General features: G+C 36.9%; 1 protein-coding gene across 9 annotated transcripts in view; it reads left to right on the top strand.

Moving 5' to 3' along the window:
• Positions 1-22,522, top strand: part of ARID1B (AT-rich interaction domain 1B) — a 489,414-nt gene that overhangs the window by 341,430 nt on the left and 125,462 nt on the right. For all 9 annotated transcript variants that reach the window (XM_058168923.1, XM_058168915.1, XM_058168857.1 and 6 more), the window contains exon 6: positions 9,912-10,155. In XM_058168923.1, coding sequence (XP_058024906.1) covers positions 9,912-10,155 — 244 coding nt within the window. The remainder of the gene's footprint in view (positions 1-9,911; positions 10,156-22,522) is intronic.

Raw genomic sequence — 22,522 nt, 5'->3', positions numbered from 1 at the left:
TTTTGTTATGCAAAATAAATAGGAATTTATTCCTGATTCTAGATTTTTAAAAGTGCAAACAGGTACCAAATGAAAGCAAAGAATAAGGTATCCCTCTGGATAGGTTCAATAGATGCCTATTTATGATCACTGCATCACTGCAGAAGTGGGAGAATTTTACAAAGAGTGCCTTAAGGAGGTCATGGGGCCTTTCTAGGATTTCAACTGGATTTCACACATGAACATAATATAGGTAGAGTTGATTTATCTTCAGAAATTCTTATCTGGGGTGCAATTTAACTTTTTCTGAGACTATTAGTTCAATTAACTCAGTTTTAGAACTTACATACCTCACTCTCCCCACCCCACCCCAAGCCCAAGTTATATGTGCTATGTGACCATGTGATTGGTGCCTTATGTATTTCCACCAACATCTATCTTGTTTCCTTTTATTCTGTGATGAGAATACAATGCTCAAAAGGACATTTGAGAGCCATTTCACCATTCCATAGAGAGACTAGGACTTGGTAGGAGTGCCAGCCATGTCAACTGGAAAAAATAATGATGTTTATTTAATCACTGGGTTTTCATTATCTTCCAAACTATTCAACTAATAATTTGAAGTAATTACTTACTGTCTAAGTGACCCAGTACAGAGGTAGAAAAGAATTGACTGATCAATGTGCATTAAATACTAGCTGTTTTGTATATTTACATGGAGAGAATACACAACTGGAAAGTCCGTAATATGGATAATTGCCACCAGATGTTGAAGACTATGAATTTAACACAGAACTTCCATCGTTTGGAAGCTTCTGTATCAGGATTATGTAGAGGATAGGCAAAGCTTTGATGTAAGATTGTGCTCCAAAGCAGGAACAGTATAAAGTGACATTGTTCAGTCATATTGTCATTTTGTCTATATTCTTCTGCTTTTTCAGCAATTGATTAGAGAATACTTGACTACTTAACTGTGCAAAGTTAAGGTAACACTTCCTGAAATTTTTCAGTCATCAGAATGTGTGCATTTTTTGAATTGACTAGATAGATGATAGACAGACAGATAGGTAGATATAATGGAAAAACCAATGGACGGAAATCATACTCCAGGATGGAGTATGAATTCTGAATGACTTTAGTAATAATTTGGAACACAGCAGGTTATTTAATAAACCCACTTTGATTTATTGCCTAGCTGTGGTATTTTTATACTGTGAAGCTAATAACTATTACGAATGTCTGAATACAAATTGATATTCAACAACTAGTGATCAAATGCTACCCAACTAATTATAACTACAGCCTTATCTTTCATGTCTGGTGGGTGTTGTGTTTTCCTTTCAACGATGTACAGTGGAATGTTTTCTTAAACAAAACTCCGGCATTTAGCATTGAAGTGCTTCCTGTATGCTTAATGTGAACTGATTTATTGTCTCTGTGTGTATATTTTCTTAAAGTACAGCAGCAAAGAGAACAGTGCTGTATAATAATGCTATATTTACCTAGCTTCATTAAAAATAAGTTATCACCATTGAAATATACTCAAGGAGCATTTTAGCAATATTCTTTCAGGATTCTGATTTATCTACCAATGTGTTTCTATATCCCTTCCCTTTTCCAATTCATTGGGGAGTTGCTTTGGGTTTCCTGCTTCTTTGTAGGTAGTTTACTTCCATCCTGTTTGTTTGTTTGCTGGCTGTGCTACAATTGTGAATTATTTCAGGAGCGATCCCCTATTAGAAGTCTGATAAGATGTGCTACCAAGAAAGCATGCCATTAAAAAATTAAGCTCAACATGATCTTCTTTTTACCCTTGTCACATGAATACAAGAAATGTTGTGTATAGATGGAAGCATTGGAGAGGAGATAACCATAAATATCACTAGGAAATATAAATCCTGAGCAAAGATGGCTTCCTTACAGTCAAGCTTTAATCTGTAAACACTGTAAGAAGTGACCAAGATGTAGTAGCTAATATAATCCATTGGTTGAATGTTGGAATAAATCTGTTAACTGGAAAGTATTGCAGCAAAATACTTTTTCCTCTTTTGCGAACAAAATTCTTACCATTATAATACGAACATAACATACTGTGTGTATGAAACAAATCTAAGTGGGGAGAAGCATTGATGTTATTGTTACTTATTTTTCCTTCCAGGGATATGACAACCCCAGCTTTTGAGATTAATGAAATGCCTGCTCCAGCAGGCCTTTGGAATCTGTATGGGAACTTCCTTTCCATACAATGACCAAACTTGCCAACCTTCCAAAAATAAACAGTTAAAAAGATAAATGAGAACTTTGTTAGGATGAAAAAATGTCTTACTTTGAATAAAATGCTGTAAGATTTTTTTGTTCTTTACAAGTGTTGTAGATCTGACTGTCATTCTGAAAGGACAAAGTTGGTGCCCTGCTGACTAAATTATTCTCTGGAGAAGTATCAGTTACAGAGCTTTTCTTTCTTTCTTTTTTTAATAAGATCTCTGTGTGATCTATTATGGAACTCTTATTAACATCTGTCTGGGCTGTAACTTTACAACTGGGTATATTCAAATATGTTTATGGCACATAACTATATCATTGGTTTAGAAAATTGTGCTTATAAAGATGCATATGCTTGTACATGCATAAATTACGTACCCTCTTTTTCTGTGTTTTTTAAATTCAAATGGTACAGAGCCTTAAGCAAAATTGTTCTTTTCAACATTGTAAGTCACATATGTGAGATAGGCAACTATATGAATTGAATAAATAAGTAAACAAGGGCATGGCAGGATTGCTAAGGTTAAAAAAGCTTTTTAAAAATGCTGATTGTTACATGTTTTTTTCTGTTATTTCCAGAATTCTGCATTCAACTACTTAGTACATTTTTACCCAGGATGAAATTTCCAACACAGAAATATCTTTCTAGGATGATTATGGAAATCCTCCATATAGGTCATGTGTGATGCAGGTGTGCCTAATAATTAACTTCTGCTTCTGTGATAGACAGTCATATTTTTAATGGTTTCTTGCCATGTAGCTGGATGGCTGTATATATCATATTAACAGGCATATACAATTCTCCCAGAAATACCTTCTGTAGCAAACCACAGTTGTATGACCATTGTATGTTTGACTGGAATAACTAGCATATTAAATCTTGGTAACTTGGCAGATAATTTAGAAAAACGTAATTTTCTCTTAAAATGTTTATGGTATGGGTTTGTTTAGAAATTCCATGGGACTGATGCTTAGATTTCCATGTGTAGAACATGAGGATGGAGAAGCTAAATAACATTTCAAGATATCTTTGTGGTTCTATGCAGCATGACAAAGAAATACTACTTAGTTTTATTTTGTTTAAGGAAATCAAGAAAGGTGAATTGGGACAAGGGAAAGATTCAGTAGGAGTTATGCAAACAATACAAAGCATTTGAAAGCTCTACTTATGTTTCTTCTTCCTCCCCCTCGTCCCCCCATTTGTTATTTTTTTTCTTTGAGGGGGAGGGATAAAATGTAATTCCTTAAACAGAATTACATCATGTGGAGCCCTTTTGATTTTATGAATGAGCTTTGTCAGATTTGTGAGGAAATCCCTTGAAGGCACACACTTGAGGGAATGCCTGAGATTTGTCACACACTTCACTTCCGAGGGGATTAGTAAAATGAAAAGTCGTAATTTGATCTGATTTGCAGGGAGGGGTAAGTAAACCCCTCTTTCACGTTCACCTTCCACTCCTCTTTCATTCACATAGTTCACGGAGTGAGCCAAAGATAAATTGTTGCATTACAGCAGACTCTTGGGTATTTTCTTGATCCCCGAACTGCAGATCATTTTATCCTTCACTATGATGCATACATAATAACATTTTGAAGCATTACTTGGCCTTACAAAACGGGTTACCTGCAGTTAAAAAAATGTTATCAGTGTCTTGGCTGTCGTCTGAAGGGAATGACTTCCCCGAATGTATCCCTTGGGGTGCATGATTTCTTTTCTTTCATCTCTTCTTTTCTTTCTTTACTTTTCTGTATTCATTTTAAATAAGTGAACCTATCTTGAAGGGGGTTGTTTTCATATTCCATTGTGTTCTGTGCCATCAGTGTTTGTTTTAGCTATGCTGCCGCATTTAATAGACATTTGACTTCATTCAATGAAGGCTCTACTTCATTATCTGAATGTCATATAGTCTGTTGCATAAAAATACCTCCTAATGAATTTACTCTGATGAAGTTCTTCCATCTTGATTTTATGGTTAGAAAATAAAGCTTTTTTAAAAAAAAATAGGGACAAAACAGATATCTCTGCCTATATATAGTTTACCAGATGAAAATAATTCAGTCTCTTTTTTTAACAAAATAGACGTGATCCTACCATATTTTACTTTTCATAATATAGAATTGTAACATAATATGAGAAGAACCATTCTTGTTTTAAAGAAAAAAAATGACTAACAGTATATTATTGTTAAACAAAATTTTTATCTAAATGCATACAAGATAATGTTTATGTATATATCATAAACATGGCAAAGCATTTCTTTCATTTTCTGAAATACTGTGCCTCATTTCTAATAGGGCATAGTAATAATGAAAGGGATCCAGAATTAATCATTGTTAGACCAGTTGGGTGGAATCCATGGGACCTAAGTCAGTCATGATAAAACAACTGTGTAAATTCTGTTTTCCAAGCAGAGAACTCCCTGGTCAGCATTAGAATAGCTATTGGTATGGTCAACCAAAGTTAAAAGAGGCTATTATTAAATAAAGTTTTACTTGACCTAAAGGATTTGGGAAATTAATAACCAGTCTCAAATGTGCCTTTTCTGACTTAGGTGATTAAAAATATGGTGGCTAAGCAAAACCAGACGTATCAGGAAAATAATGTTTATCAGGACCTATGTGACTCTGTCTTTTAAGCAACATATTGTAACTGAGAACAGTTTAGTTGTTTTAGTGAATTATCTGCAATAGAAGCTGGATGCAGGCATTTAGCCCTACTAAGATTTTTAGGCTTCTTGGTGGTTTTCAATACCATTGGTATTCTTCTTGGACCATGAATTTAGCCTTTGGGAGCACAGTTTTGTCATGGATCTGTTGCTGTCCATCAAACCATGCCAAGAAAGTAGCAGTGAGAGACAAATGTTACTTGGCTATTTCTTGTCCCCTATGTTATTTAACATCTATATGAAAACAATGGAAAGTTATCCAGAACACTGAAGTAAGTGCCCTCAATATGCTGGAATCATCCAGTCTTCTGCTGTTTATCAACTAAGTCCAGGAAGCAGTTGATTCCCCTTAATAATCACATATATTTTAATAATTGTCTAAATGCACATGAAATTAAATTTAAATAAGAGGAAGATGTTGTGGGCTACAGTTATATCATGGTTATCTGTACGGGGAAGGGGAGGAAAGCATAGAGGGTCAAAGGATGAAAAGTATATACTGATATCATAATATAATGCTGTAACTTGCATAGTCGCCTCAGTACTTGAGATACAAGTACTAGAGGCAGCATTTAGGTGATATCACTGCACAGATGTCACTGTAGTGTCATAATGATTTGGTATGCATGCTGTCATGGTCAGTCTATTGTGTGTGGGATTGCACTCCATTGGAAAGAGTGACTTTGGATGTGATGCTTGATTTTCTATTGTTTCTGGATTTCCAGGGGGCAGCAATGACAAGGAATCCATTTGTGCATCAAAACTTAAAAAGTTTTTTTGATGAAAAAATTAATTCTATTACCCATTGTTTTTACTGTGTTACTCAATGATTAGATGGCCTAGACATTGGCATTTGAATATAGATCTTTTTAACACTCATGTTTTATTAATCTAGGTGAAATGTTAATGTATTTTGCAAATCCATGTATGATATGCCATACCTTATCTAAGTAAATAAATTTAGTGTGTTCTAACAGTAAGAAATTTTGTTTAATTTTGATTAACTTAGTTCTGTGAATAAAAAATAATAATTCACAGAAACAGTAATTAATAAGCAAATGTGTTGTAGCTTTGAAGGAAAAAATATTTCATCAGTATCATTATAAAGGAAATGGGTTACTCAGTTTTCTTTAGTAATTATTATTGTTTTCCAGTGATTGATGAGAATGTAGCATGGATAACTCAGTTGGGATCCATAATTACTGTTGTGCATAAGTTGGTAAGGAGAGAGAGATTTGGTAAATGTGGCTGTATTATGCAGGGAAAGGAAAATCTCTAGACACTGTAGCACTGAGAGGACTAATGGTGTCAGTTGCATAAAATGTGCCGTGATTAGCTCTTGTGCTGTCTGCTATGCATTTAAAAGAGAAGAGACGTTAGCTTTGTGTTGTACAAATAGATTGCCCAGTTGAAGAGATTCCAAGATTAATAGAATAACAAAATAACAGAGTTGGAAGGGACTTTGGAGGTTTTCTAATCCAATCGCTTGCTCAAGCAGGTGACCCTCTACCATTTCAGTCAAATCGTTGTCCACTCTCCTCTTAAAAACCTCTAGTGATAGAACACCTATCAGGGGGATCCTTACATGAGAGAAAAAGGAGTTTCACCAGATGTTATCTTATCCACTGTTATTACAATATGGGCTGTTCCCATGCAAGGCTCTATCCATAAATTATATATCCCATAAATTCAAGTCAGATTTTTTTTACATGCTATGCAGGTGTATATAACTCCATTATGTGCTTATAAGCCTTATTTACAAAAATGATCTAACATATGCAGATTTTGGGCTGGAGAAATACATAACAGTATTGATTTTATTCATCCCAGAATCGACCTTTTTCTCCTCCTGATAGGGATGTTGACTGGGAGCAGACGCGATGGACTGCTAGCTCTTTCTCTGCCATCAGTTTTCCATGTTTCTGTTTCTACATATATGATCTCTAATTACTTTTCAAGTGTTGGTGTGAATTAACTAATATTAATTGTCAATAGACAATTCTACCTTAATCTACAAATATGCCACCAAATTGTTATTTTGAATTTAACAGATTGGAAAAAATTATTAAACAAGGGAATTTTTTGGAATTCTGACCTGTGCACAATTGAAGATTTCCATTATGTTACTTGTTTTTTCATATCTCCCATAAAATGTCAGATATTTCTCCATTTTTATTTTTGGGTTAAGCCTTCTCTTTTCTTATGTTACCGTGTTATTTTTTGATCAAAGTTTTTTTTTAATGATAAAGTAAAGGCACATCCCCAGCTCTCTTTCTCATTATACTTTGCATCACATAAGGTTGCAATAAGAAAATAGTAATAGTTCTGAATAATAAGTTACTGCAGATATTAGAGATTTGTACTGCATTTATTCCAAAATTGAAAATTTCTCTTTCTTCCCCTTCTCCAGAATCTTGTGGATTATTTTAGAATCTTGTATATTGTGAGAGGTAGATGATGTTGAGTTCATTTTTAGAAAGGTTTTCCTGCTGCTTTTTAGTTAGTCAGCATTTGCAATATGTTTGCTGGTGGAAGACCTTGGCACCACTGTGATACTTGCTCACATAGCCAGGAATTCGCAGCATTCAATTCTGGGCAGTTCATCTAAAAAAATAGTAATTATTCATTTTATCAGAATAATGATCAGATAAACTACTGTTAAGAAAAAAATGAAAAGAAATTGTTGAATTCTCTCATTATGTAGCTAGTTTGCTTTCTAGAAATACTAAGGAGAATAAATATGTTCTTGGACTTAACAAATTTAGGAAGCAATTCAGTGGTGGGATTCAAACTTTTTTACTACCGTTTCTGTGGGCATGGCTTGGTGGGTGTGGCAGGGGAAGGATACTGTAAAATCTCCATTTCCACCCCACTCCAGGAGAAGGATACTGTAAAATCTCTATTCTCAGCTGGGACTCAGGAGGCAGAGAATAGATGGGAGCGGGGCAGGGGTGAAATGCTCCCTGTTCGGACCAGATCGCCCAATCCGATAGCGATGGCGGGTGGTTCAGAGAACCGGTAGCAAAAATCCCTGCCCCACCCCCATGCCCAGCTGAGCCTCACGATCATCAGAGGTTTTTGGGTTTTTTTTTTTTTACTTTTAAAAGCATTTTTTCTTCGGCCGAAAAAATGCTTTTAAAAGTTTTTTAAAAAGCTTCTGATGATCGTGCGGCTCAGCTGGGATCGTCAGGGCCTTTTAAAAACATTTTTTCTACAACTTCTTCAGCTGAAGAAGTAAAAAAATGTGTTGCCTGATTATCAGAGGCTTTTTTTTCTTTTAAAGGCAAAAAAATGCTTTTAAAAGAAAACAAAAGCGTCTGACGATCAGGCAACTCAGTTGGGATCGTCAGAGCCTTTTAGAAGCATTTTTTTTACAACCTCTTTGACCGAAGAGGTTGTAGAAAAAATGCTTTTAAAAGTTTTTTTAAAAAATGTTGGCCATGCCCAGCCAGTCACATTAACCCCCCCACACCAAGCCACACCCACAGAACCGGTAGTAAGAAATTTTACATTTCACCACTGGGGCGGGATCAGTAAGAGCCGGTATTTATCAGTTCTCTGAATTTCCACTACCAGTTTTCCAGAACTGGTCAGAACCTGCTGAAACCCATCTCTGAAGTAATTAATTAAACTCTTGTACAGAGCTAGAAGTATGATTGCTTTACAATGCATTCACATAAAGAAAAAGAATTGCTATGATTTTCTGCCAAGGACAACAGTAAAAAGAAAAATCTTCATGGAAAAGTGATTGCATTTCAGTGCAAAAAGAGAGAGAGATTTCTAATAGGAGGTATTCACTTCCTCAGACATTTTTTGTCTACATCATCAAAGCAACTTATAGGTCTATAAGAGGATCAAGCATGGGACCTGAAATAATCAGAATTCTGGCACTCCATCTGATTGGTGTGTTTTTCTTATGCTACCTGTTTGTTGAAGTTAAGACCAATTTCTAAGGTTGTTTAAGATTCTTACTGGCTTCTGCTGTAGCCTCCTCATGTCTCCAGGTTTGTCCATTCATATCATTTGTGTTAGCAGTGGCTTATTGGCATTGTGGTTGCATATATGTAGTGCAACTATAATACTATCTGTAAGAGCCTAAACCAATTTAATTGTATTGTATTATTTGTAACAGTTTTGCAATCTCCTTGAGTAACCTAATTTGTGCTTGGGAAAATAATTAAATAAAAACATAACAATTGGAGCCCAAGAGCCACTTTAAGTGGTTGAGTGTTTTCTACACTGGTGTGTAAGCAGCGCATCAGAACAAACTTTGCATTAATATAGGTTTCTGCCTCAAATAGGCATTAGGGCAGAAAATCCCAAACTTTCTCCATTTTTGGTGCCCCTAGGGATTCACAGGGCATCCTAAATGCGTTTATATATAGGATTTCTTTTTAAAAAAGGAATTAAAAGATTGTAGTTTGGCAGTATATTTTAAATTCTTTAAAATTTATGCTTAATAGAGTTTATATATTTATTTATTTGTTTGTTTACAATATTTATATAGTTGCCCACTTTATATCAAACTCTATAGAGCTCCCAAATATCAGTAGATGATATTCATCTAATAAGGCCACAGAATTAAATACTGAGAGCATAAATAGTATGCTTGAATTAAGTCCAGTACAATGTCAACATAATTTGGGAAAGTACATAGACCAAAACATGAATGAGTTGTGGAAGATATTCCTCCCTAGTCCAGTTTCAATAATTATATTTTAATAACCATATTATTTAATCGCATTTAATCGCATTTTATTATTAGAAGAATTAAAATATATTGTCCCTTTAATTGCACTAACACCTGGGAAAATTTTGATACATGTACAAGTTGTACACTTTGTGCATCTTTAAATAAGAAAGAGGGAATTCATTTCCATTTTTATTGCTGGTTATTAGTCCCAAATTGGAATTTGTTCAACCACATTCCAATATTCCATGTACCTTTTTGTGATGTTGTCGGCTATTACTCTTTTATTGATTTCCCCTGTTCTTTCTTCTCAGGATTTATCAGGCTCCATTGATGACCTGCCTACTGGAACTGAAGCAACATTGAGTTCAGCTGTTAGCGCATCAGGTTCTACCAGCAGTCAAGGGGAGCAGAGCAACCCAGCACAGTCACCTTTCTCCCCTCATGCCTCTCCACATCTCTCCAGCATCCCTGGGGGCCCGTCCCCTTCCCCCGTGGGCTCACCAGCTGGAAGCAATCAGTCAAGGTCTGGTCCCATTTCTCCTGCAAGTATTCCAGGTAAATGATGGGCTTTAAATCTATACCTATATACATTCAGCAATCTGTGGTGCTCTGTTTTGTTTCTTACCAATGTATGCTCTTCTCACTTCTCCATCCCAGGCGTATGTCACATTTTTCAGTCATTTGGATAGAATGAAACACTTAAAATTGTTCAGGAGGAAAACTGTAAATTGTTGCACACAACCTCAATTTATATCTCCCCTCCCCTTTTCCCCAAAAGCATTGATCACTGATGTTTGTTTTGCAAGTGTACAAAAATAAAGCTACAATATTTTGCACAGTTACTGTAAGGAGTAAGTTTCATTTTATTCAGAATGGATCCTACTTCTGAATACACATGCATATGGGATTGGGCTAATCTTGATTGTCACTTTCTGCCTCTCTGCCAGTTTCTCTCTTCTGATCTCAGTCAACTTCTGATCTCCTATTTAGTCTTGCCACAAGCTTCTCTATATGACATAGATTGACTTCCCCAATACTTTTCCCCCCCCTCTGGCAAGTCATTATAAAACAAGGAACAGTTGTATTGCTGATACTGTGTCAGCAATGCAAAGATTTAGCAGGGGGTGTTTTTTCATGAAAGGTTGTTAAAATTAAGGTGTTCTGTTTTCATGGTTTACTGGTATAAAAGCATTCTTTATCTCATACCTTTGTCAACCAAGACGAAATTGACACCTAAAGAAGTATTAAAAGAACATAGTCACCTTACAGAGGAGTTGGGCGGCATACACATTTAACAAATAAATAAAACAAAATAAAGAATAACCCTAACTGAATTTCTATATGCTGTGTTTGCCCATTTCCTTCTTCATTGCATTATTTATTTTTCGCCTTGATCATGTTTGTGAGAATGAAATTGCATTACATTAATCACATTACATACATTATCATTATTTATTTAGTTCTTTCCCCATTAAAAGAGCTGGGCATATAGAGTGAGAATGGGATCCCTGACAATGTGATTCTCTCCCCATCAATGATAGCCTCCCTGTCGTGAAAATAAAACAAATTCATATTATAAAATATAGAATTTTTTTAAAGTAGTTTTAGAACTTTATACACCACAGACGTTACACAGTTTTTTCCGTGTTTATCACTCCATTTTTACCAATATATTGTTAATTAATATTAGCAAAAGGAGATGCTTGTCATTTAGAAGAATGATCTCTCTTTCTCTTTCTCTCTCTCTTTAATAAAATGATAACTGAGGAGTGAAAGCTGACATGGCATTACATTAAAATGCGATGCTGATGCCAGAACATTTAGTGAGTGCTAGCTTGGCTTGCTTCCTGAACCCAAAGTCTCAGTTTACTAACAAAGCAAAAATGTTAAAAAGCAGGAAGCTGGGATCACAACGTTCTGTGGCAAGCTCTCAGTTTCTAATGGACTAGTATTATGTTTTACCAGATGCTCCAAAAGCTCAGAAATACTCTTTTCCAAAATCTAATTATGACATGTACAAATTGCCTAAAATAACCTCTACCCTGTTTCAAGTTCAGTGTAAGGCAGCTAAGCAGTCTGTATTAAAGAATCTTATTTTAAAAAATGTATAAATAAATCTTTTTTTAAAAAAAGAATTTATTGAAGTCTTACCTGTCATTTATATGTTCCTCTCTTTTCCTTAAAAAGAAAAGAAAGTATATGTGTTCCTTTTTATTTATTTTTTTATTACATAACAAAAAATGTGTGCTTGATAATGTTGTTCTTCTGAGTTTCCCAGCATCCCACACTTGTTTTAACCATTATTTCCCTGAGGTCCTTTCTGGATTCTCTAGTCTTCCTGTAGCTTTTGAAGGGAAATGCACACTGTATACTATCAAATTGTATAAAAATGTCATTTACATAATGTGAATTTCTTCTCTGATATTGTATACAGTAATTACTTAGCAATTGTGTATATTTCAGATCATTCTCTCTTGTATGAGACATATTCATTTCTTTATATAGAAGCCCTACAATTATGAAAAAAATATTTTTTTAATAAAAGTTCACCTTATATGCTTACTTTGAGCAATAATCTATAATCTTTTAAGAAATTTTTAATAGTAGAGACAAGGTCAACAACTGAAGCGCTACAGTACAAGTTTCTCTCAAACAAATGCCCAGAAAGTAGCAGAAAATGTCACTGCCGAAAATAGATGCAGCAATCTTTTTCTGACTTTAGGGTAAAAGAAGGGAATTTTAGGCTATAGTAGTTCTTTGGGAATATCTAGAGATGATGGAACAATTTCTAAGTGCTTGTTTGTGATTTGAGGTTGTAATTATGAACTGACTCCAATATTTGTGTAAAACAATGTTGTTTTTGTGGAAGTAAGAATGTTATTTGAAACTGGGGGAAAACTCAAACACTTTAAGAATCACTGAGTTAGGTGCTATATAAGTAGTCCTCAACTTACAACTACAATTGGAACAGGGTTGTATGTCAAGGCACCCATAAAACCAGACTCAAATTTATGACCATGTGAGTTTTTTAAGTGAATCACATGATCATAAGTTTGAATCTATTCACAAATGGGTATTTTTGTCAGAAACCAGCAAAAAATCACCAAAAACTGGTAGTGACCCTTGGAGAGGCGTATGCAACAAAAATTTCATTTTAATGTATACTGATTTAATGTATACCGATCAAAGTGACAATAAAGATTCTATCCTATCCTATCCTATCCTATCCTATCCTATTCTAGAAAAGTCACAAATCATGGTCACATAATTGTGGAACACTGCAACCAGTTATAAATGTGAGCTGGTTCCCAAATACCCAAAATGTCGTGGGTATGTGTAGGTGTGTGTGTGTGTGTGTGTGTATGTGTGTATGTGTATGCATGCACATTTTACATGGCTGCTAATGCTTTATAAGTGATAAAGCATCCTTTCCAAAGCCATTATATCTCTGAATAGTGATTAAACAACCAGTTTTAAGGACTGTCTGAATAGTTAAAAAGTAACTTATTTTTTTAAAAAATACTTTAAATATATGTACTCTCTTTAGGGTGTAGGAAAAATAGCAGTATGTTTTTTTCAAGTTCAGAGTACTGTAGCATGAAGGCAAGCAAAAACCAGCACATTTTATTCCTATATAATGAAGGTGTTAAAATTTGAATTTAAAATGAAAACCTTTTAGTCTTTTGGGTATAGTTTGTTGGAATGTTCAAGATAAATTATATAAGCCAAGACACCATCTGTCTATTTTTAAGGGTGATAAATCTCTGAAAATTTAACAAAATACACCCAAATTTGGTGAGAGAGCAAAAGATAAAATTTTGCAGTACTGCTTTCTGGAGAAGTGTTTGGGCAGCAGCTTAAGATTGTTGCCAGAAATACCAATCTGAGCCCTTCACGGCCAATGGTATTGAAGGCCACCATGAGTTCAAGGAGAACAAGGACAGATCCATGTTCTTTTTAATTTCTGCTGCTAGTGTGAATGAACAGTTGAATAGTGTGGGTGAAAAAAGTCCTTTTGGCTTCTCAAATGTGGATGCTGGACTGGGACTTAACTAGATATAACTACAACTTTTTCAATGAAAGATTAAGAACTACTCTGTTGTTACATACTAAATAAATAGTATCTGTTCTAGATAAACATCATATAAACCATCAGTCTGGTTTACAATGTCATTGTAAATATTTGAATGTATGTTTAATTCTCATCCATTTTCTATCCCACCCCATAATTTTGTATGAACAAGCAACATTTTTGGAAATAAATGCTAAACCATAATAATTTTTCATTTTTAGTTATACTTATATATAACTAAGAAGTAATTTCAAAAAAATCCCTTAGTGGTCACTATAATCTTATTTAAAAGGGTATGTTCTGAGAATAATAAAAGAAAACTCTCCAGTGGGTTTGTTCCTTTCTTATCCCTAGATAGTGCTGGATTCAGATTATTGTGATGTGTTGATTTATTACAGCTGTTAACTTTCTTAGTAATCAGTTTCATTGCTCATTCTAAATTCACACATGTACCTTTGATTTCTCTTCCAGAACAGAGCAATGTGAGTTGTCGTTGACTAATGAAAAACAGAATTAGTTTCAGCATGAGACAAACGGAATGCCGACACCAATCCAGAAACGCATTAATCTTTAATAATCCACATCTCCATGTTTATAAATGATATAACCAGGAGTTGTTAATGCTGTTATTCTCCCTTGCAAACAAAAACTGACATAACAGTTGAGAAATTCCAAATCACACTATAGAAATATAGGTAAACATTTATGTGACCTTGCAAAAAGGTTAAACTAATGATCCAAACTTCATAAGGAATTCCTCTTTATGATTGTAGCTATACTACTCTAGTTCTGGAGTTCTTGTGGCTCTCTAAACTTGGTTGTTTGCTTGCACACCCAGTTAGATATCATCAATAACTAGTGAATATGAATTTTGTTTCCTTTTTATATATAATAGGTTGTCCTGCCAGTGTTGTGGGGTTATGATTTTCTCATTGATAGTTCCTTGATTAGGGTATTGTTTTCTGCTTGAGAGTTAATCCTTGTTTATCTAAGTGTAGGCTGCTTCAGAGGATGTGTTCTGGTCTTCTTGTTTCCTTCTTAGCTTTTTTTTATTAGAATGATGTGCAAATGTAGTTTACCTGGTATGTGCCTACTAGTGGCTGACTTGTCTGAATGCCAAGCTTCCTAAATACATACAGTGGCTTGTTTGTATTCAATTTGATCTAGGATGCTCACAGTTTATCAATTGAAATGGTGGTTCAATCTATCCAAGTGTTTAGGACTTTTCCAAGTGATTAAGGACTTTTCATTCTGTCTCTTGATTGCTAGTTGGTGTTCATGGATGGACTCTGCCTGTTTATCCTACATAGTAGCTATTACAGTTTCACTACATGTGGTAAACGATTCCTGGTTTTTTCTTCTTGGATTACTGGGTCTTTTGGTTTGTTGGAAGAAATATCCATCTGGGTTCAGTTCCAAGTGGGGACAAAGACACTGGAAACATGGAGGCTGCTTGGAAAGATGGTTTAATGGTGGACAGGATCACATGGCTTGAGATCCTGAACAGAAAAGGGCCTGAGATCCTGTGTGCTCCCTGGTTTTATGATTTTTCTGAGCTTTGACCTTTCTGGGGCACAGGAAGAGTATCCTGATTGGTTGTCAGACTCCCAGGGGGTGGGGGTCTTAGCTAGCCTTGCTGGCTGTCTCTCAAGCTTGCTTGAGCCTTGCCATGTGGTGAGTTTCAGTTGTATTGTGTTGCAAATCATGGGGGGATTGAGTGAGCTTGGTTGAAGCCTTAATTGCCCATTGACAAAGGTGGGGAGAATGAGTGAGCTTAGCTGAGGCTTTTAATGGCCCATTGACAAAGGTGGGGAGTCAGGAAGTTGCAGGAGCTCCTTTGTCTTTAAAATATTTTTCTCCATTTCTCACCCAGAAAGGTATAATATTCTCCTTTTTAAAATATTTCCTAGAATATTTCATTCTTCTAGGAGGGGGGTGGGTGCTAAATTCCTACAATCCCTACTTTTTTTTTTTTTCAAAACGTGAGTTTTGAAACATGCTCTTGGCAAAAATTAAAATTGATCAAATCAGTGGGTGCTTTTAATTTTCCTGATGCAAAGGAAGCCATTGATAGAGACAACAGAAAAAAGATTCCTTCAGTGGCTCCCAAAAGCTTTCAACCATGAAGGTCTAGCAGCCAGGGGAAAAGTTCTGGTAAGAATTTTACAGTATCCAATTTTCTATGCCAATCAGTTTCAACAGTTAGATATCACTTTCTGAGAGCTTCCAGTCAGGTCAAGCAAGCACACATCCCAAAATTTTCACAGCCATGGTTTTCCTTTAAATTACAGGCTGCTCATTTCCAAGGGTTGGTTACGGAACCTGCCCTAGCTCTTACTTTAGTCTATCCAAGATTTTTTTCAGTCCAAATTGAGGTTAATCAGTGTGCAATCCAGGCTTTTCCTTTCTTTCTTTTTTTTTTATTTAAAAAATTACACACAATGAGCCCTGGGACTTCTACTCATGAGACCACCAGTGCAACATATCTTGCTTTACTGGGCAACTGGGCAGCATCATTTGTGAGTCATAGTCAGGGCTTGGGTTTTGGATATCACTTTTTCTGCTATCTCTTCAAGAGAGGAATTGCCTGAGGGGAATGCCCTCCCCTATGGAATTAGCAGGGAGATCTGACTCCTTGGGCTTTTAGTGCCACAGAGCAAAAATCAACCTAAAAGTCTTGTGTGGAGGTAAGTGAAGGGAATAGACTAATTCTGAATGGTGTGTCTCTCTGTGTGTGCCTGTGTATGCAGCTACTTTTACAATACAGGCAATACAAACATGCTGGACAAATTTCCCTACCATTAGACAGAAATCTCAGGTGTTCAGAACTTGCTGTGGTAGCCACTCAAATACAATCCTTACATGAGTACTTTAGACTGATTACAATGTAAATGAGACAAGAAAGAAAACATTACAATGAATTTTCCACCTCCCCCATAGTCTTTCCAGTTGTCTTCTGGGAATTGAAAAGAGTCTTTTAGTCTTTACTTGTACATCTCAGGGTCCTTTCTTTCATATCTTTTGGGTGGCATGCTTGTTGGTCAGTCAGGTTTGGAAAGGTCTGCTCCAATCTGGTTGCTGTGATGGCTTTCAGTGGGAGCTGGATTCAAACTCAATTTCTGACTCCAACAAATGGAAGGTCTCCTCTGGGGCAGCATCTGAACCATGTGCTCTGCTTCCACAGTTGCAGAGTCATCTTTTCAGGGCTGAAAGACATTAGAACAGGATCTCCTCCCCACTTTTGTGGGTAATCTTCTCAGGAAAGGCATTGTAACAGGATTAAAAAAGGAGGGGGGTAGATATCTTGCAGGCAGAGTTTGAAAAGAAACAACACATCAATATTGCAGTTACTAAAAGATAATGCAGTTTCAACAAAATGCAGTTTCAACAACTGATGAGAAAGAAAAAACTGGATTCACATGCTTCAGGAACAGGTAAAATCATTTAAACACACAGTAAATGCAAGACTGAATTTTTTTTTTTCTCTTGTAAGTGAACTTAAAACGTTTCCTCATAAACTTATCTTGTAAGTGAACTTAAAATGTTTCCTTATAAACTTGAGTTGTTACTTTAAGATAGAGAGGAGAAAAAAAAACAGAAATAGGATGAAAAGTCCTTTTTACTATTTTGTTGGCCGGACAAAGACAGGAAAAAGGCTCTTTCCTTTTTTTTTCTCTCTCTCTTCCCCATTTTCATTGCTTCAACCTTTTGTTTTTCTCTAACAATTTAAAATTCTTGTCTCTAGAGATCAGATACATTTTACAGTTACAATTACCTCGAGGGCCCACAAAGACAGACATACACACATAAAAAGCAAGGAGGACAAAGAGAAAAACAAAACTCTGAGATTTACACACACACTGATCATTCCCATAAATCTCAGTTAAATTAGGGAAGGCACAAATCTTAACAGACAGACCACGTGGTTCCATAGAAGACAGAGAAAGAGACAAACAAACAAACAAACAAAACAAAAACCCAAACATTCCTATTTATATATTTCCCTTTTCTTTTAAGTACCTTTATTTAGCCAAATTTGTTTCCTATTCTCATCTTTATTACACAATTTCCTCAATTTCTTTTTCTGCATACCAGGTAAAACTGGCAGCCTCCGGGCACTCCAGGCCCCCAGCAGGTTTTCCAGGGGATTTCCCTCCACCCTCGAGCTACTGCTTCCCATGTTTCCCTCTCCGATGTGAGGTTTTATTTTTCACTTTGGCCTAGCCGGGTGGATCCTCCTACAGTTTTCAGAAAAAAAAGTTCTGGGAAGGACTTCGACTCCCTTCTGTCGAAGTATGGGCACCTTCCTGTTAAGGGAGCTTCCGGTTTGGATCAAAAAAGGTGATCCCAGAGGACCTACTGCCCTGCCAGTAGGTACGAGCACCTCTTCAACACTGCTTCCTGCTTCCTTTTTAGCATACCAGGCAGTACTGGCAGCCTCCGGGCATCCAGGGCCCCAAGCAGATCTCCTGCTTCCTTTTTTTTTTCTCCTTTTCTCCTTTTTTACTCTCTTAATTGCTTCATTCACACTTACTTTCCTCTCGCTCGGCTTCCGTTCCTAATAAACACAAAGTTCCACGTTTGGCTTCCCCCCCTTGCTTTCTCTATCCTACCGGTCATGGCTCGGTGGAGCTAGCAGTAGGCAGAGGTGCGGCTAGAGGTTGCTCAAAGAGGTGGAATCAGACTGTTTCCTTAGGTGGAATCCCACTATCACACACTTCTTCCTTCCCTAACAGAAGGTCCTGTGCTCTGGCAAAAACCCCATGCTCTCCAGACTTTTGGTCTTTCTGCGGTTAGGAAATGCACAGAGGATGCAAGATCCAGCTGTGATTGGGAGCAGGGCTCTCTCATTCACACACATGCAGGCATACACATATTTCCCATGCTTTTCCATGCTTAAAATTAAAATTTAGAGGTACTCACCTTCTTTCCAAGCAGTCTTTGAGCTCAACACTCAAAACCCCTTTAAAACCTAGTTCCAAATGGCCAAGGTCCAGGAAAACTTACCCACAGACTCAATGGGTCTGCTGCTAGCAAGGAGGCTTACCTGGGCCAGGTCCATTGGTTAGGTTAGCTTGGAGTCCCATCTGGGTGCCAATTGCTGGAAGAAATATCCATCTGGGTTCAGTTCCAAGTGGGGACAAAGACACTGGAAACATGGAGGCTGCTTGGAAAGATGGTTTAATGGTGGTCAGGATCACATGGCTTGAGTTCCTGAACAGAAAAGGGCCTGAGATCCTGTGTGCTCCCTGGTTTTATGATTTTCTGAGCTTTGACCTTTCTGGGGCACAGGAAGAGTATCCTGATTGGTTGTCAGACTCCCAGGGGTGGGGTCTTAGCTAGCCTTGCTGGCTGTCTCTCAAGCTTGCTTGAGCCTTGCCATGTGGTGAGTTTCAGTTGTATTGTGTTGCAAATCATGGGGGGATTGAGTGAGCTTGGTTGAAGCCTTAATTGCCCATTGACAAAGGTGGGGAGAATGAGTGAGCTTAGCTGAGGCTTTTAATGGCCCATTGACAAAGGTGGGGGGGGGAGTCAGGAAGTTGCAGGGAGCTCCTTTGTCTTTAAAATATGTTTCTCCATTTCTCATCCAGGAAGGTATAATATTCTGCTTTTTAAAATATTTCCTAGAATATTTCATTCTTCTAGGAGGGGGGTGGGTGCTAAATTCCTACAGGTTTACTTAAGCTATTTACAAGGATTCCACAGTTCAACCCTGAGCTACACATATTGCTTTAATTGGAATACTCTAGTTTTAGGATATAATGTGCTGTTCTTTTATATATATTTGTGAGATTACCTTCCCATTTATTTATTTATTCATTCATTTTAAAATAATTTTTCTTCGTTTAATTATTGTAAGCTGCCCAGAGTAGCTCCATAGCAGGATGGGCAACAAATAAATTTAACAAGCAAATAAATAAATAAACAATTTTTTGGCATGTTTCAATCATGATTCTGGACACTGCACCCATGAATTTCAATCTACCTTCTACTATACATAAGAAATCAATAATGTCAAATGTTTATTATTATGTTTGTATACCATAGAACTCAGCAATTTACATCGTAAAAGACACTAAAAACAAACAAACAAAAATCACACACCTACCATAATACATTAGGCCCAATAATAACCATTCATTTCCCAAGGGGCCTCCAAAACACCTGTGTCTGTAATAATTTCTGGAAGGACAACAGTAATCAAGGATGCCTTTAAAAAACGGTTTTTAAAAGCAGGAACAAGAGGGCCATTTCCCAGGGCAATATGTTCCTATAGTGTTAAGGCCACTAGAGATAAGACTGTTTTCTGGTCCATGTCTATCCCAAAGGTTCTATTTGGGATTAGAAGAAGGTCCTTACTTTTGAGTAAGACATTCTGTTGCTATACAATAATGCTAAGTTATGTGTGTCAAACTTTAATTCTCACATTGTCGTCATGTGATGATGTATTGCGACTTTTTTCCCCTTTGCTAAAATGGGGATGGGCGTGGCCAGCGTGTGACACATCCAGCCCGTGGGCCACGAATTTGACACCCCTGTGCTGAGTTGTGACTTAGCATTACTTGAGAGGGCCCAAAGTTCATGTTTTGACCCCTCCCTTCTCCTCTCTCTCATGTTTAGGTTGTGATTTGAGTCCAAGCACTGTATGTCATGCATTCAGAATGTACTTATTTATATACCGTGTTTCCCCAAAAATAAGACCTCCCCTGAAAATAAGCCTGTCAAGGTTCCAGAAAAACCTCTTCTGCATAAAAAAAACTCAGAAGCCATTGTTTTTCAGAGTTCTTTACTAGCATGAGGAAACTGGCACACGATGAGTGAAATTCCAAAACTGAACTTCCGGATTCTTTTCCCAATTATACAAACCCCAAGAGTCCCACCCCCCTGACCCCTTTGATGGTCACATGGTCCCACGTTCTCCCAGTTCATTCGAATATCTTCTTGCCACTCTTCCTGCAGATGTGAACACCATCCGACCTTGACCGCTTGAAGAATGTTACCATACCCCTCAGCCCTCCTTCTTCCCCTCAGGGGAAAAATGTGGCAGCGTCTGGAACCCTAAAGTCTAGTATGGTTTCCAGGTCTGACAAAGCCTTCCCCCCAAAATAAGACCTCCCTCGAAAATATTTAAATGCATGTGCAGCCGGTCCCCGCCATTTCCTCTGGTTAGGGTTAGGGAGATACAGCTGGAAATCAGATAAGACGGCAAGAGGATCCCCATCTTGCTCCATGCGTCCCAAAATAATAAGACCTCCCCGAAAATAAGGCCAAGCGCTTATATCGGGGTTTAAAAAAAATATAAGACAGGGTATTATTTTTGGGAAAACACAGTATTTGTATCTATTCCATTTGCCAAAAATAGTTTATTACACTAAGAGAAATAATTAGACTTTAAATTTTAAGACAGTATTAATTTAAAAGCAACATTAAGGAAGGCAGGAGAACACGAGACATAGAAGACACAGAAAATCAATTAGTTAGAAAGTTGGTTTGAAAATTACCTAAGACACCATAAAGGCCCCAAGGAAAAAAAACAGATGGGGGGTTCCACTCCTCTACATTCAAAAACCGAGTGCTGGAGTTAGCTAACCCTCCAGTAGTACTGAATTCTACAAAATGGGAACAGTTTCTGGGGAAGGTGGCAGGAATATCAATCCATATTAATTACAGATAGAGATATATAGATATAGATTTAAATACTCCTACCACCACCTCCGTGGACTGTTCCATTAGGGAGAATTCAGTACTACTGTGGGTTCAGCTAACCCACAGTATACTAACAGTATTTCTATAAAGATAAGCCTAACTGCAGTAAAAGATAGATTCAGAAAGAAACCTCTCTAGCTTTCCTATATGTCAAGCAGATTTTAAATACTTTGGTCTCAATCCAGTTTGGGCTATAACCATTACTTTGAATTGAAGTGAAGTAATACATTATGTTTTGATCTTTTAGGACCATTTAAGAGCCTAGCCGCTGTATTTTGGGCCAGGGATTTTCTCATGGCCATTTCATACTTTATACCATGGTCAAATCATGTCTGCTTGTACATGTAAATTTTATGGAACTGTAAAAATGCAGTGCAATGCTGCAAGAACTGAAGGTAGCCTTTTTGTATAAGCTCCTATTTATCTCTCGTTTACACTATATTATAGATTGGAAGCAATACAGTACAGGTAGTCCTCCATTTACAATCATAATTGGGTTCAGAATCTCGCTCACTGAATGAAGAGGTTGTTAAGCAAGATGCCACATGACTGCTTTGCTCAACAACTGCAATCACAGGTCTTCAAGTTGCAGTTAAGTGACTGCATAAAGGGAACTCTGGGGTGAAGGTTCATGCCCAGCCTGGTGTGGTGAGATGGGGAGAAGGCACAGGCCTCCCATCACATCTGTGAATCCAACTCTCCCTCCCCACCCCACAATTGTGAGAATAACAGCATTCCCTAGCATTTTCTCCTCCAGGGAGCAGAAATGCTAGTGTTCTGAAAGCTCAGAATGCTGGCGTTAGTTAGCATTTTTACCAGATTTGACATCCATTTCTCCAGTGTTTGGAGGATCTTTATAATTTCCTCAACCCTGAATCCGCAAACACTCTCTGTGTGTTTTGTCTGTGTGTAAATGGAAGAGATAATTTCCCCCTCTCCTACAGCATCTCCATTAGGTAAATAGGGTGAAGTTCTTCTATATTTTTGTGAAAATAGTGTGAGTAAACACATCAGGATTTAGTTTCTCTTTTTTAGTTGTATATATTTTTTTCACTTATATTTTGATGCTGGCTTCATGGCTGTCTTCACATACTGGACAGGATTCAACAAAGCACTTAGCGGGATATACACAGTGGTGAAATC

This window comes from Ahaetulla prasina, chromosome 1 (genome assembly GCF_028640845.1).
Source record: "Ahaetulla prasina isolate Xishuangbanna chromosome 1, ASM2864084v1, whole genome shotgun sequence".
NCBI classification, from domain to species: domain Eukaryota; kingdom Metazoa; phylum Chordata; class Lepidosauria; order Squamata; family Colubridae; genus Ahaetulla; species Ahaetulla prasina.
Note: the sequence above shows the minus strand (reverse complement) of the source record. Positions and strands in the feature narration are given on the sequence as shown.